The 17,607-nt window shown below is 46.1% G+C and overlaps 1 protein-coding gene across 1 annotated transcript in view; it reads right to left on the bottom strand.

Moving 5' to 3' along the window:
- The window catches only part of ANO6 (anoctamin 6), a 445,002-nt gene that overhangs the window by 53,877 nt on the left and 373,518 nt on the right, over positions 1–17,607 (bottom strand). The window contains exons 12-13 of the mRNA XM_078675703.1: positions 1,210–1,287; positions 344–569 (exon numbers count right to left, since the gene is read on the bottom strand). Of these exons, the coding sequence (XP_078531829.1) occupies positions 344–569; positions 1,210–1,287 (304 nt within the window). The remainder of the gene's footprint in view (positions 1–343; positions 570–1,209; positions 1,288–17,607) is intronic.

Genomic DNA, 17,607 nt, shown 5'->3' with positions numbered 1-17,607 from the left:
TTCATTTTTTGCAGAACATAAATTTGCATGTGTTGTTTTTGCGACTTCAATTTTAGCAGGACTGATTTCGCAAAGATAGTAGCCGTTTAGCCAGTAAGTATCTCAGTATGTTTAGCACCCATTGCAATGGGCAATGTGCGGGTCACAGGTCCGAATCCTGGTGTGGGTGACTTAATCATTCATTCTAAATTAGTTGATAGACGGGTAGCACTGAGCTCTTTATAACAGCATTGGTCACTAATGAACCAAGGAACAGGTCATTTTGCTGTGCACGCTATATAATCGGTCTAAATTCTTTATCAATATTTTATCCATTAAATTATGTTAACACAAAAAAGCTTACCAAAGTCTGTGATCATGATGGCCACTCTTTCATAAACCATGTTCAAAATCATGATAATCACAAAATTAATGATCGATGCGGTGATTGTCGTAGCAGTTTGTGGTGTCAAATACTTTTGGATTGCGTCTGTCCCGTTAATGTGGCGCGGTAATGTTGAGGAAAATACCAGAAAGACAGAAAGTCGGTATACGATAATCCCAACTACGGAGGCGATAATCAGGAAAATCTGAAGAAGAAAGCGATAAAATGCATGTAACTATACCTCTATTCTGCTATGGTTCGATACATTATCCAGCATGAGGCCGATACATTACATTAAACATCTTTCACATTGTATCTTAAAAGTCGAATTCTTTGTGGTGCAACTGATACGTTTCCTACTGTCAGAGTGTTAATGTCGTCCACAGTTCAACAACAACAAAAAAAACTCAAAATAAGACAAACCATCAAAAGGTTGTCTGCAATTCTTTCTGTTCTTGCACTTTGAAAATATTGTCCTTCTGAGAAGTGGGACGAGGCGGTCATATTCGGTTCTAAAGAGCATGTAGTAGGTAAGGGACAAACTTGACCACACCCAAACAATTATAAAAGGGGATAGAATAAAATCGATGTAAAAATCATGCATTAAATTAATATTTACTTTGTTATATTTCCCTAGACCAGTTAACATGCTGTGTTTTTATGTGGCAGCTCTCAGGTCAGGCTGTAATGGTAAAGGACAAATAGCTGTCAACTCTGTTATTGCAAATAATAGCCTTCTTCAGATCATATGTGCTGGAAAAGGTACTTTGTGTGATAGTTTGCAATCATCAGCTGTTTCAATGGACAAGCCACAGGCCAATAGGAAAACAAAAAAGTAGCTTTACCCAGAAAAAAACAGCACTCGTACAGAAGGTCATCCTCATGCACTTTCCGCAGGTGGTGTATGGCACGTGCTCTTCTTGCTGTGAGGCAGTAAAACGTATTGATTTAACCATAGCATAGATTATAATTTTCAATAACTCTGAAAAAGTCGACAATTTAAACACAGAACACAAAATACAGAGGAAAACATGGTAAAATGATGATCGGTCGAAGAGGCGTCTAAATGAACCCTTTGTCATATGATACAAAATCTATATGGAACTCCACATGGCCATTGATGAACACAAACTGAAAAAACACAACATACACATTAATCTAGTGTGTTTCAGTATTGATCTCGTTTCTTATTCATGAGGTTATTTTCACTTTTGTTTTATATTTTGTTGTATGATAATCTTATCTTTCTGGTACAGACGACACAAATATGTACAACAATTAACACAAATAACATAAATCAAAAGTTACAAAACATTTCCAAAAGGTTTTGGAGATCAGTGAGTTATAAATATTGAGTTCAAATATACTCTCAAAAATCAATGTATTACCCCTGTTATCACATGGGGTTACCGGCACATTCCTGTAATCACTTCTTTACCAAGACAAGCCACATTCCTTCCCTATTCCTTAATTTGAGTTATACAGGTTTCATAACCGAAATAGGTGGTTGTAGGCAGAGAAGGCTCTCCTTTTTCTTCCCTAAGAAACTGCCAACGCGTTTTGACCTCAATACATGGTGGGGTATGTATAAACTTTTTACAAGGTCATCATCAGGGCACTATATTACTCTTTCAGTCAAAACTGAATGGTATTGTTCCTCGCATCGCATGTGAGGCTGCTGGACGGCCGCCTTGGCGTCAGGTAACGCGAGGCGGTAGCTAAGGTTTTGGTTGCCGCTCCTCCTATTAGGTCTGATCTTTGTTTTGATAAAGGCTCCCGGATCAAGATTCAATCAGCAACTGATTTTTCATATAATCCTGCATTCAATGCTCCAAACCGGTACTAACCCCATTACTAGCCTTCACTTATCTTATGAGCATACTTTTATGGCTCAAAATCTGTGGAGCCTGAAGTTGGTGGCAGAAGGGACCTTCAAATGCACTATTCACATTTAGAGAGACGCCTTTCCAGCAGGAGAGAGATTCTTGCACCAGTAACTATAACTCAAGTCTGGAGCGAAAGGTGAAGAAATCACTCAAGGCAGGAGGAGAGAACCAGTGGCAACACATGTGATTCTTGTATCACTCAAAGCGTTGTGAATTCAAGAAGCCGCTCTCACAAGGAGCGGTAGGGTCACAAACAGCAACACCAATATACAGGCTTGACAGACACGGCCAAGCATCTTTAGTCGGTGGGATACTCTTAAGCTGGAGGGTACACAAGGTTTACAGCAGTAGAACATGAGAAAGCGGTTTGAAAAATGGGGTTCTGCCAAATGTCCACATTTTATCAATATTACCGGATTCCCAGTGTGGGCCACAGGGAGGGTTAGTGCGTTTTTAGACTGCTGTTGGCACGTTTGGCTCCTGAACTTTCAGTACAGGGATATTTATGGTTCTTGAATTACTAACCAAAAATACTTCTGCGTTGGCTAACGCTGAGACAGTTGTCACTACATCAACAGTAGACTATGTACACTCCACATAGGAATTGATCTCACCAAATTACCGGTGGGCATCTTCCCAAGGTCATGCATTGGCAGCTGGATGCCCTTACTAGCGTGCTCTTTGGTACATAGAAAAGCCCCAGGAATGAAAGCACACCTCACACTCCAGAACCATAGAAACATCTCGAGTTGATTCATTTTGTGTGCCGCCAATCTAAGCAACAAGCACTCGACACCGAATCTGCCCTTCTGCAAACCTGGAAAGCAGGGGTAAAGTCATACAAAAATAGCACAGGCAATAATGTCACTACTTTGTAGGAAGGGCTGTCACAACTTTAGTATAGTTTCTTTCTAAGCATTATAAGCAGAGTGATACACTTTGCAATCAGTATTATAGATGGAGGTAAACATATGATTTACAACGTATATTTTCATATATAAACCGCACACTCATTTCCATCTTCCTACAAAAACCTATATTTAAAAAATAAAGCACGCATCATTAAACAGTCAGTCATACCTGACATGCAACAAAACACAAACTAGAGAAAGCAAATGTTGCATTCAGGAGATATGCACCGTACTTACCCTCTATATTTTAAACTCATATAGTAAATAACAGGTTGTTTCAGGTGGGGTTCACTTTTGGGGGTCATCATCAGACTTTGAACCAGCAAGAAACAAAACCCACAAAAGGAGAAAAGCAGGCGAAAGACGGAAAAACAGGGAGAAAGTGGGGATGGAAAAGAACCTATAAAATTGAGATAAGAGGCAGGAAGAGTCTGGGATGGAAGAAAGAGGCATGAGATGAAATCAAGACGACTCAGCCTTAGTATTTGGCAATCCCAACGTTCGTTGGTGCAGGCTGCAGGGTGGGGTGGAGGGGTTGAAAAGCCTCAGGCACCAGCACTACTTATTTCACTGATTAAGCACTGCGTATTACATCAAATAAACTTATTTGTAAATCAAAACAGAACGTGTAATATGGCAAATGAGTGCACTTTAACACGATCCCAGACATTTGTGATCATGTTTATTGCAATTAATCGGAATATTAACTATTAATTTAAAATGTATTTTGCATCTTGCACACCAACATGCATCTTTTTTACATATTAGCAGAACTCGAGCATATAGCTCACTCAAAATGACAACTTTTTTAAACAAATTAAAGTAGACTTGGTTGGGAAATGCAAAAGGGACATTTTTAAACATGTACAAAAAACGGAAAAGAGAAAGAATGAAAGAAACAGCGACCGATACAGTTACACCAACAGCCAGCCCCGAACCCACTTAAATGTAAAAGAAAACTGCTCTGGTCCCTGCTCACCTGAAATAAAAATAAAACAGCCCTGGGTCTTCCCTATGGTAGGTCCTGCCACCCCTACATTGCAGACACTATATATGCAGAGCACCTCCTTCCACAGAGAATGTAGCCAAGAAGACTTTTGTGCCATCTAAGAAAAAAGCAGCGAACAAGAAGGTCATCGTGCACATCACAGAATCAAAATGCGCAAAAACCCACCCTCAACCGTAGCCTGGCTGAACGAGGTAACGTCAAGGTTGCCCCTCTATGATAGTGAGCACTGCAGAAGAAAGTGATAGCTAAAGAAAGGTACAAAACATACCAGCAGCATAGACAACCGATAAAGACTAATAAGTGACACAGTCTACTACTTAATCAGGAAAAATCAACATTTAGAATGCAGAAACATGAAAGACACTCAGACCAATCCGCTGTAAAAAACAGAAGGTAGCCGTGGAACAATCAAAGCTCATGGCATACACCCAGTTGATTATGGAAAACTCAAAGAAACAAAAAACCAAGACCTGAATTTATTGCTAAACCAGGGGCACGCTAGACAAAAAAGGGAGGAGTCTGCATTGAAAACAGCAGCAATACAGAAACCACACCTCAGGATAACTGTCATTAAGGGTGAATTTATGAACTCCTACGACAGACAAGCAGGCCTATTGAAACCCGCCCAAAGGAACATCAGGGGAGTGGAGGAACAACCACAGAACATGAAAGTGGAGGCCACATAGAAACACGATATATAATTTGCAGCATTTAAACCCTATAGCAAGTCTGCAAGGAGAACATCTGAAAATGTAGCAGGAAAGACAACAGCGGACAGTGAGAGCTCCCAGAACCTGAAAATAATAAAGGGAGACCCCCTGATGGGACTACAGAAGGTGGTTTGTCGAGGGGCAGACACATAGGGGAGTTGGTTGATAGTGCTCTGGATGTACGTGGGCTGAGTGGGGGTGGAGCGACCGACAGTGAGGATCCAGGGCTGTTTTTTTTTTAATTTTAGTTGGGTGGTAGGGTGCCTTTCTGGGAGGTGCGCACACCTCACTTAAGTTAAGGCTGGGACAAGGGAGTGGATGATGGGATAAGATTTATTATCACAGTATGGTGCAGAGGGCCACACCTCAAATGAAATGATTTAGGATATTTGTATGGGCGCACAGCTACTCAAGCTAGAGTGTCCTGGCGCCTAGACAGCGGGAGGGAAAACAGTGAAAAAGGATCCAGATTAATAATTAAAAAGCCAAGTTTTACATTTTTTCCTAAAGGAAAGTAGGTCTGTATTAAGCCTGAGGGACATCGGAAGGCTGTTCCACAGTTTCACACCAAGGAAAGCAAAGGATCTGCCTCCCATCCGGGACATGCGTATCCTGGGCACGCTGGCCAGATTGGCATTGGAAGAGCGTAACGATCTAGAGGTAGTGTAGTGGTTAACCCGTTTGATTAGGTAGCCAGCTCCTACGTTGTGGAATGCTTTAAAGAAGATCATCAGGACTTTAAAGTCTATCCGTTCTTTTATACAAAGCCAGAGTATCGAAGTAAGAATTGGGGTCATATTAGATCTAGGTTTAGGTTTAAGAATGGCTCTGGCCGCTGCGTTTTGGACCACCTGTAATCGCTGGATCAAAGATTTAGGAAGACCCAGGAACAGGCAATTGACATAATCAAGCTTTGAGGTCACCATTGCTTGCACTATGATCTTTCTGCTTTCCAGTGGAAGTAGTGGCAGGAATCTTTTTAGCATTCGGAGGATTCCAAAACATGTTCCAGGAAGATTTTGAATCTGAGATCGCATGGAGAGAGTATTGCCTAACATGATTCCTATGATTTTGGCTTTCTCCTTTTCTACAGGTGGGGGCGGCAGATCCTCAGGCCACCAGGAGCGCCACCCAGGGGTTTCCGAGTATCAGAAGAAAACCACTTCTGTTTTGTCCGGGTTACACTTAAGCTGATCGATCCTGAACCAGTTGAACACCTTGGTGAGACAAGCCCTGATCCTAGCCCCATCAAGGTCGGAGGCTTTATCACAGGAGAAGATCAGCTGAGTGTTGTCGGCATAGGAAATAATTTTGGCCCCTCTGCCTCTACCATGGATGCAAGGGGGCTAAATAGATATTTAAAAGGGTGGGGCTGAGAATGGAGCCCTGAGGGACACCCACTTCAGAGGCCGGCACCGGCAATGAAAACGGAGGGAGTCAAATATCCTGAGATGTATTACCCAAAAAAGAGGACAGCCAGCTTACGGCGGTTCCACATAGGCCGATGTCTGCAAGCTTTTTTAGGAGCCTATCATGTGGGACCGTATCAAAGGCCGCCGACAGATCGAGCAATATCAGAATGGCCTTTACTCTCTGGTCAAGTTTTCCCCTGATGTGCTCCATCACTTCCAGTATGATTTTGCAAGACCATGTTAACATACTTCTCCAAAACCTTAGAGAGCCAGAAGCAGAGAGATCGTCCTATGATTCGCCGGATCCTTCGGGTTGGCGTTTGCCTTTTTTATCAATGGAAGAATCTTAGCATGCATTCATGATTTTGGCATAATGCCCGCTGTGAGGGAGGCATTAACAAGCTGATGTACTGTAGGGAGAATGATGGGGGCTGGTAGTGTCAGGATGTTTGCAGGACAATGTCGGACGGGGAGCCAGACTTAATGCTTAGGAGGAGCGACAATGACTCTTCCAGCTGGAGTTCTGGGAAAGCGTGTAAGGATGGGGGATCCAGGTTATGAAATTTGTTATTAACTTTTTTTTAAATAATCAAATGTATTGAGTTTTTAATAACACATAAGTTCATTGGCAGCAGATCATTTATCATTAGAAAAAACAAAGCAGTATGCACAGTCGAGAAAGTCAAGGGCAGCCCAGCGGGCTGGGCACGGCAGTCCAAATAACCATTACAGATAGACAAGATTAGACAGGTCATCACATTGGTAGCAGATTAAACCATTTACCCCACACTTTACCGAATAAATTGGGGCAGCCCCGGGCTTCGAAAAGAGATTCTTCCTGTATTCCACACCAGTCCACTCCTCTCCTCCATTTCCGCACAGTTGGCGCCCTAACCTGGGACCAAAGCGCAGCTATATCTCTTTTTGCCACTGCCAAGGCTGTCCCCAGTAAGCGTTTGTCTGCCCTAGAGCCATCAAGACCGTCGAACACCCCCAGCAGCATGCGTCTCGGATCATGGGGAACCTCCCATCCCATGGCCTGCGTGAGCTCGAGCTCAACCCCTCTCCAGAACAGCGCTAAAGCCGGGCATTACCATACCATGTGATAGAAATCGGCTGGGGCAGACTCACAGCACGCACAAGCTGGGGAGGATCTCATATGGGCCCGGAATAGGCGCGCCGGAGTGAGGTATGCTGCATGAAGGTAATAAAGTTGGACCAGGCGCAACTTGGAGGATGTGGTCAGGGTTTTGGGTGCCATTAGGGCATCTCGCCAGTCCGCCTCTTCTAGGGGGCCCAACCAGCCCTCCCATCGAGCCCTGAGCCGATCCAGGGATGCAGGTCCATTGTTCACCAGTCACCGTATATGTGGGACACTCCCCCCTTCCCCAGGTTCCCCCATCATCACCTGGGCCTCCAGGGGGCTGAATTCTGGGAGAGAGGTAGGGGATGAGATGTGAGTATGAAGGGCGTGTCGGAGTTGTAGGTATTTATAGAATAGGGAATGAAGAAAGGCGTGACGATGTTGCAGATCAGCAAAGGATCGAATGTGGTCTCCCACCCACACATCTCCGAGCAGCGAGATCCCAACGAGGTCCCAGCGGCGAACCCTTGCAGGGACGAGACCTCTCGTAACCATGCCCCACTTCAGAGCGGTGTTTGCTGAGTGAGTTTCCGGTCCCACCGCACATGGCAAAGGGCTGTACGCCAGGCCACGAGCACCGTCCTAGTGACAGGGGGCAGATCCTGCGGCACCAGGCAGACATATAAAAATGCCTGGATCGGCGTGAAGTCTGTTGTGTGGAGTTCCACTCGGTAAGCGGGGTCGGACCAGCCGCCTGCAAACCAATCGTTGATCACGATAAGTCTCGTGGCCAGGTAGTAGAGGTTGAGATTAGTCACTCCCATGCCTCCGTCGAAGGGGGGGATACGACAATGAAATTTGTTATTAACTTTATGGTGAAAAGATAGCTCATCGTCTGAGATATTTGATAAAGCTTGTTGGATCAGGGAAATGTTATCATAAAACAATTGGCCAACCTGCTTTGACCATGCTTCTTTGCAAGGCTCTTCAATTGAGCCAGCCTTTGGCGAGGTAAAGGATTTAACTATTCTAAAAATGTCCTTACTTTTATTTTGGGCAGTATCAATCTTAGTTTGGAAAAAGCTTGATTTGGCTGCTTTTACCAAGGAATAATGAGCTTTTAAGTTATCTTTATACACCTTCCTGTTACTAGGCAGGTAGAATTTGCGCCACTTTCGTTCCTTTTTCCTACAGTTCCTTTTGCTAGCTCTAAGAATATCACTATACCAGGGTGTCGGTGCATCCGACCTCTTCAAGGAGCGGGACACAATCGGAGCCACTGCCTCAATTTTGGTCCAAAGCCAGGAGTCTATTTGGAGGGCATCTAGATCTGGGGCGTTAGACAGCTCTGGTCGAGAGCGGCCCAAGGTGCCAGCTAACGTGGGGATGGATACGTTGGGGAAGGATCTATACCTATGGGCCTTTGGCCCTATGATCACCCGAGGGGCTGAGGCAGCGTAGGGGATACCAAATTTAAGAAGGAAGTGTTCAGACCAAGTGATAGGCAAAGGAGGACTGGCTGTCAAAGTTATGAGTGAGCATCTTAAAGGTCAACAGCGTCTCCAGCAAGAGATTAGATTGGGGATCATTCCCATTCTCCATATGTATATGGAAGTCTCCCAAGATCAGTCAGTCTTTATATTTTAAGGCCAGGGAGGAGATAACAGAATGCGGTGCGGTGACACCGTATGCCACCGCACCCTAGTACACCGCCTCAACAACACGAGTATCCGGGGGAAGGTCCTGGAATGGATCACCTCATTCCTCACCGGCACAACCCAGAGAGTCCGCCTCCCCCCTTTCCGCTCCTCGGCAACCAAACTCATCTACGGTGTACCCCAAGGATCCTCACTCAGCCCAACACTCTTGAATATCTACATGAGCCCCCTCGCCACCATCGCACGAAAACACAACATCAACATCATCTCCTACGCCGACGATACCCAGCTGATACTCTCCCTCACCAAGGACCCAGCCACCGTCAAATCAAACTTCCAGGAAGGAATGAAAGAGGTAGCAGACTGGATGAAGCACAGCCGTCTCAAACTCAACTCGGACAAGACGGAGGTCCTCATCCTAGGACAAACCCCCTCGGCTTGGGACAACGCCTGGTGGCCCTCGGCGTTGGGCACCGCACCGACACCCACGGACCACGCATGCAACCTGGGCTTCATCCTGGACTCCTCGCTCACAATGACCAAACAAGTCAACGCCGTCTCATCCTCATGCTTCAACACCCTGTGCATGCTCCGGAAGATCTTCCGATGGATCCCCACCGAAACCAGAAGAACAGTCACTCAGGCCCTCGTCACCAGCCGACTGGACTACGGGAACGCCCTCTACGCTGGAACAACCGGCAAACTCCAGAACCGTCTCCAGCGCATACAAAACGCCTCCGCATGACTTATCCTCAACATTCCCCGCCATAGCCACATCCTGACCAACCTGAAAAATCTCCACTGGCTCCCCGTCAGCAAAAGGATCACTTTCAGACTGCTCACCCACGCACACAAAGCACTCCACAACATGGGCCCGGAATACCTCAACAGCCGACTCACGTTCTACACACCCACCCGCCAGCTCCGCTCCACCAACCTCGCCCTCGCCATCATCCCACGGATCCGCAGAGCCACCACCAGAGGAAGATCCTTCTCCTACCTAGCAGCAAAGACCTGGAACGCCCTCCCCACTAACCTACGACTGAACCAGGACCACCTCAGCTTCAGGAAGCACCTCAAGACCTGGCTCTTCGAGCAGTAGCAGCGCCCCGTTCCCCCCAGCGCCTTGAGACCCTAACGGGTGAGTAGCGCGCTCTATACATTTCTGATTGATTGATTGATTGAATGAAGTGATAAAATTTTTGATAGGGCCCCGGGGTCTGTAAATCAGAAAGCCTGTGATGATTTGCTGAGGGGATAGAATACAACGGAAACCTAAGGACTCTGTGTTCTCTATGGTTTCCGGTGAAATGAGGGAACAGTCGAAAATGTGCTTATAAATTAAAGTGATCCCTCTCCCTTTCCCCCAGAACGATCCTTCCTAAGGATTTTATAGCCAATGGGTATGGCCATCGCAATCATGGGGTTTGAAGCATCCGACAGCCATGTCTCTGTAAGAAATAGAAGATCAGGCTGTTCATCTAATAATAAGTTCTGAATATGTAACGCATGCTTTTGCATGGAGCGACAGTTTACAAGGATAGCTTTGATATCCTGTGTTTTCCTCCTGAAATTGCTCGGCTATCAGCCATGGCAGACTGGGGCCAGTGAATAAAGCACAAGAGAAGCGGAGTGAACAGGAAGCCAAAATAGTTAATAAAGTGCTAGTGCAAGTAAAAGAAGCTACAAATAAGGATTTCTAAGAGCATGCGCATACACCACAATTACAATTTAAAAAAATACGTATAAAAGTCAATGAACAATGTATTAAAATCAGTGTTGGGTTTAGGCACTAAGTCCTACTGCTATCGACTGCGTGTGTCGGTTTCCATCTAAAAATATAGTCTAAGCAGACTAGACCGCCAGCGCAGCAGTGGAAGCGGAAACTACGAGGGCGGAAGTGAGGCACCCAACAGTAGCAGACTGGCCCTCTGCACAATCGGCTATCAGCCGTGGCAGACTGGGGCCAGTGAAGAAAGCACAAGAGAAGCGAAGTGAACAGGAAGGCAAACAGCTAATAAAGTGCTAGTGCAAGTAAGTGAAGCTACAAATAAGGATTTCTAAGAGCATTTGCATACACCACAATTAGAATTTAAAAAATACGTATAAAAGTCAATGAACAATGTATTAAAATCAGTGTTGGGTTTAGGCACTAAGTCCTACTGCTATCGACTGCGTGTGTCGGTTTCCATCTAAAAATATAGTCTAAGCAGACTAGACCGCCAGCGCAGCAGTGGAAGCGGAAACTACGAGGGCGGAAGTGAGGCACCCAATAGAAGCAGACTGGCCCTCTGCACAATCCGCTATCAGCCATGGCAGACCGGGGCAATTGAAGAATGCACAAGAGAAGCGGAGTTAACAGGAAGGCAAAACAGCTAATAAAGGGCTAGTACAAGGAAGCAAGTCTTATCCTGTATCCCTCACTCGCTTGTCAGTATTTTGTGATATTTCACTGTTCACATTGCAAACATGGCTTGGTGAAGGTTCTGAATGAAATACTTCATTCCTTCCAATAAAAGCAGATCACATTTTTGGTCAAATTTTTTAAGCTTCTGTATTTAGGTAAAACCATGAACCCTAGTATGTTAGGTATAGCAGTGCATCTCATGCCTCACCTTACAGCTTTTTAAATTAATTGATTTTCATTGCAGTGCATGAAAGGTTTCTTAGCTTTTTAAAGTAAGAATATACACATATTTGTAGTAACGCATTGCTATAAGTGGGATGAAAATGTTGTGGGGGGGCGGAGTCTAAAAGTGGCGTGGCCAAAGAAGCATACCCATCAATCCTTTCCAATACTTTTGTCTGTGTAATTTAAGGTGTGGTTTGAACATCCTGTGCTTCAGACGGTGTGCCACCTGACCAGTATTTGGGGCTTTGGTAAGTTTTCTGATATTGCATCCAGACTTCTAACACAACAATGGAAATATGCCGAAAGGCAGCCATATCTCCTGACTTTGACAATGTTTGTTAGCAGTATGAAATAAACGAGTCACAACCATGATTTTGGGGTGTATAATATGAGCTGAAAATGTTTACATTCTGAAAACAGAAGACTGTGATTTAAAATTACCAAGATCTGTGGAAAGAGGTCTTCTGAGAGACTCAATTGTGCCCCTACTCTCTTACACACACCATTACTCTGCAGTCTCCAACTCTGGTAGACAATTATAGACATTTTCTCTCTGCATCTTTCTGAATATCCTCCATCTGCATCTCTTATAGGTCATCTCTTGCCTCTTCAGAACCGTCTTTTCCCTCTCTCCTTTGGCACATACATCTTTTCATCTCCTTGACTTCACCACCACTTCCCACACAAAACCCACCTCATCACCCCCACTACATATTCTTTTGATTTGCACTATCAATATTTTTCTCTTAGAACAAGTTACTTACCTTCGGTAACAATGTATCTGGTAGAGACATATATTAGTTGTAGACTCCTTACCTTGGAATTTCCCCCAGGCAACAGTCTGGATCCAGAAATTTTTCTTCCTTGTTAGGTGACGTCGTTCGGCTCCGCATCTGTTGTTGGCGCCGGGCTGATGTAGCTGGATCTACATGGAAGCCCCCATCAGGGCTGGGCTGGCCATAGCGGGCATCAGGCGTTTCCCCCAGAGGCTGGAAGGGTGGAGACAGTTTTGCAGCTGTAGGGGCTGGTTTGTTATTGGGGATTGGTTTTGCAGCAGTGCTGCAATATCGCCCCACCCCTCCCCCGTAAAAAAACAAAACACAGCAGTGCTTCACATGTGCATACCCTCCAGCCCCCTAAGGGGCTCGTCCGACAAAACTGCCAGGGCTGTTTTGGGTTCCCAGTCCGGCCCTGCTGCCCATGCGTGTTGATGTCAGTTCTTAACACAACTTTCCACACCAGAAGCACTGAGCTACGAAAGACACTGACCACTGGTGCATCAAAACTAGGGACCTATAGGGGAGTCCCTATCCCTAGAAATCAGTTCGCAGAGCGAGAAGGATGGATGGGGCAGTAAAGAATGTATAACTAATATATGTCTCTACCAGAAACATAGTTACTGAAGGTAAGAAACTTGTTTATCTGATAGAGACTATTAGTTGTAGATTCCTTACCTTAGAATAGATACCCCAGCAATACCATCCCCGAAGGAGGGTCTGTGAACCGAGATCATACCAGGTAGTCCTGGAGTACCGAACGGACAAAGTACCCATCCCTCTGGATTTGGATGTCCAGTCAGTAGTGTCTGCTAAATGTGTGCAGGGATGCCCACGTTGCTGCCTGACACATGTCAAGGACTGGGACTCCACGTGCTAATGCCGTGGTTGCCACTGTTGCTCTGGTAGGGTAAGCACGCAACCCCACAGGAGGTTCCTTATTCACAAAGGCTAAGCATACTTTGAGGCAGAGAACAACCCACCAGCAGATGGTCTGTTTTTAAACAGCCCGACCTTTCTTGGCACCCACATAACCAATGAAGAGTTGCTCATTCAACCGGAAGTCTCCGGTGCGATCAAGATAAAAAGACAGGCCACGTTTTGGTCCAGACGGTCGAGTTTCTCATTCTTTTTGGAGGGATGTGGGGGTGGGTAAAAGGTGGGCAGAGTGATAGATTGTCCCACATTAAAAGGTGTGACGACTTTAGGAAGAAAAAAAGGTTTTGTATGAAGCACCACTTTATTTGGATAGACAGATAGGAAAGGGGGCTTTGAAGATAAAGCCTGCAGCTCGCACACCCTGTGAGCAGAGGTGATGGCAACAAGGAAGGCAGTTTTGAAAGTCACCAACGTGAGAGGGCAGTAATGAAGAGGCTCGAAGGGAGCCCACATAAGAAAAGTAAGAACCAGATTTAAATCCTATTGGGGCATTATGAAAGGAGATGGAGGGAACAGAGGAGTAAGGCCCTCAGGCAGCCGAAGAAAAATCAGAGACAGCTGCAAGATATCCTTCCAAGAGTGCCCCCAAAGCAGATCCCTGCAGGGCCAAAGAAAGTATGGACAAAAGGACCTCTGAAAGAGGGTCAGAAATGGGGTCAACAGCCTTTGCTGTGCACCATGCCACAAATTTGTTCCATCTACAGGTGTATACTGTTTTAGTGGTGGAACGCCTGGCTACCAAGATAACATCACAGACTTTGGACCGAAGGTCGAAAGCTGTTAACTTCCGCAGCTCAATCTCCACGCAGGGAGGTGGAGACTGGATAGGTTCCAGTGAAGAATCCTCCCCTGCTGCTGCGACAGAAGATCTTCCTGAAGGGGCAGTCTTATTGAAAGATCGATGGCCATGCTTAGAAGGTTGGGATGCTAGACTCTTTCGGTCTAATCTGGAGCTACAAGCATGACTTGAGCTCAGTTGTGCTTGATCTTCTTGAAGAATCTGGGCAGAAATGGTACAGGTGAAAAGATGTACAGGAGGCCGCAACTCCACTCATGACGAAAGGTGTCACTGAGTGAGCATCACCTTGGAAATGCCAACGTGCAATACTGCTGATATTGTGCGTTCTTTTCAGAGGCAAACAAATCTAATCATTGCTCTGCCTACCACTGAATTAAACCTTGCGCCACCTCTGGCTGGAAAAGTCATTGGTTATCAACTAGGCACTTACGGCTGAGTTTGTCCACACTGGCGTTCAGGGAGCCCTCCAGGTATTGAACCAGCAGGGTTATGCCTTGATGTTCCAGCCATGTCCAGAGGCAGAGAGCCTCTTGACAAAGGGTCCATGACCCCACTCGGCCCGTTTGTTGCAGTACCACATGACGATGGTGTTGTGGATGAACACCTGCACCACCTTCCCCTTGAGAGAGGGAAGGAATGCCTTCAGCGCCAGTTTGAATGCCCGGAGCTCCATAAGGTTGATATGGAGACCGGACTCCACCAGAGACCAGGTGCCTCTGATCTCCACCTCTCCCAGGTGCTCACCCCATCCCAGAAGTGATGCATTTGTCACCACCATTAGATATGGTTAGGTGAGGGAGAGGGATTTGCCTCTGACCCTATCATGGTTCATTAGCCACCACAGCAGATGGTGTGCAGTTCCCTTCGAGGTCTGGATGCAGTCAGACAGATTCCCCTGATACGGTCTGTGTCCGCTGGAACTTCAGGTCCCACTGCAGAGCCCACATATGCCAACTGGCATGATTTACCAGCACGATGCAGGAGGCCATAAGGCCCAGCAGCCTTAGAGTTATTCTCACCGAAATCTGGGATAGAGGGCAAAACATTGGTATCGTAGCCCAAATATCCCGGACTCACTGCTTGGGAGGATAGGCCTAAAACTGCACTGTGTCCAAAAACACCCCGATAAAAGGGAGTGTGTTGATAGTGAACACCAGCTAATGCAGAAGGTCCCCCATAGCCTGTAGGTGGGAGACGACAGCCTGGGGTGAGCCAGACTTTAACAGCCAGTCGTCGAGATAGGGAAAGACTGGAACCCCTGATATGCGCAGATGAACTGCGACCACTGCAATCACCTTTGTGAACACCTGAGGGGCACTGGTAAGGCCAAAGGAAAGCATGGTGAACTGAAAGTGCTTGTAGCCCACTGTGAACCGAAGGTAACGTCTGTGGGCTAGGAGGATGGGGATATGAAAATAAGCGTCCTTCAAGTCCAACACCATCATCCAGTCGCCTAGGTTGAGTGCAGACAGAACTTGGGCTAGGGTGAGCATTTTCAGCTTCTCCTTCTGGAGGAAGAATTGGAGGGCCCAAAGGTCTAGGATAGGACACAGGCCTCCGTCCTTTTTGGGCACCAGAAAGTAGGGGGAAGGCCGCCCCTTCTGTAGCCACGAAAGGGACAAAAGGCAGGGGTGAGGTGGACTGGAGGTAGCCATAAGGCCCAAGGATCTGGCCATAGCTCGAGAATCCTTGAATCGCTCAATCGCTGAGTCTGCCTTGTTGTCAAAAAGGTGAGTGCCATCAAAGGGCATGTCCATCAAAGAAGAGATCCCCTGAGAAGGCAGAAATTTTCAACCAGGCGAAGCGTGCAAGTGCTACCGATGTGGCAATTGTTCTGCCCAGTGAGTCGGTGGTATCCAGCCCACATTGTATGGTGAATTTGGCTGCGTCTCTCCTGTCTGCAACTGTTTCAGAGATAACAACACTGAGGCAGTACCTGCGCGACTGCATCCCAGATAGTATGGAAGTATTGGCCCTAAAGGCAAGATGTATTCACTGACCTCAATGCCAAGCAGGAGGTAGAAAACACCCTCTTCCCAAGGTGGTCCAGCTTCTTGAATTCCCTATTTGGAGGAGCAGAAGGGAATGCGCCTTTCGATGAAGAGGCTTGGATGACCAAGCTCTCAGGGAAGGGGTGTGGGGTCAGAAACGAGAGGCGGTGGCAGCAGGCAATCGTTCTATCCACAGGAGTCCCTGCGCTGTGCTTGGACCAAGTGCCCAGAAGGACAGCTGTGAGGGCTTTATTGAAGGCAAAAGGTGTTCAGGAGTGGAAGACGCAGGTTGAAACACCTCCGTCAGAAGGTTAGTCCTGACTGCTACGGTAGAGAGCTTGAGGCAGAGGACCTTGGCTGCCCTCCTCACCACCACAGCATAGGAAGCTCCATTCTCTGTAGCCACAGTAGGGGGAGAAAGCAAGTCAGTGTCAAGGGAGGTGTCCAGACCATTGGCATCACTCAGGTTAATTTGCCAGTCCGATTCTTGAAGCCGGTCAGTTAAAAGGTCCAGCGGCCCTTCTCAGTCCTTTTCCTCACCATCTGGCCTAAAAGGACTGCCAGGACAAAAGTCCCTTCCGGCGTCTGAACCAATGTCTGTCCAGCTCGTTATGTGACCATCGCTCTGTGCAATCTGCAGAGAGGCCAAAGACAGGATGTGAATGTACTCCGAACACCTTTATAACCAATTGACGGGCATTGTGAAAAGGGTGCTCTCTCAGTCTCGGCTCCTGATGAACCCTGTCATAAACAACCACCCACAACCGGAACTCACCCAACACTTGGATGTGACTCACTTCACCATATCAACTATTTAAGAATCATATTGCATGAAAAAAACTACAGAAACAGAACATCTACTGAAAACAAATACTCTTTGAGGAAGCAACAAAAAGAAAAACATGAAAAGCAAAAAGAGACTATAGAGCTGACATGGAATACTTTATGAGGTTTTCTTAAAAGTCATTGTTGAGAAATCGATCAAAATATTTGCTTATAAAGTTAAGGACATGAATGTAGGGGTCGATAGGGATTTGTTTCAAAGAAAACTTCTTACTAGTGCGGAGTCTGAGTCCCTGAAGGGCATGCACCACTTTAATCCTTGTCTTGGCTCATTAATATCTGCATTACGTTGAGGGTTTGAATCAATTAGCCATGTTTTGGTGATGCTCAGCTATAGTAAAGTATTACAACTTTGGTGGCTGGGGTATTTCATTAAACACTAGTTTGGCTGCTAATGAGAGCTCCCATGGAGAGATGGTGAGATTATTTAATTTTAGTTTGAATGTGGAGAGCCTTTGATCCATGGGATGTGAGATACTTCTGTATGGTGGACTTAGTCAATATGGCTCGGCATGGGTATGTCGGAGTGCCGGCTCTTAAGGTTATCAGACAGCTGCAATCAGCCTAGGTGGGGTCAGCCCATGTCAATATGA

The sequence above is a fragment of the Lissotriton helveticus genome, chromosome 1_1 (assembly GCF_964261635.1).
Source record: "Lissotriton helveticus chromosome 1_1, aLisHel1.1, whole genome shotgun sequence".
In the NCBI taxonomy this organism is placed as follows: Eukaryota; Metazoa; Chordata; class Amphibia; order Caudata; family Salamandridae; genus Lissotriton; species Lissotriton helveticus.
The sequence above is the reverse complement of the archived record's forward strand: the minus strand, read 5'-3'. Positions and strand labels throughout refer to the sequence as shown.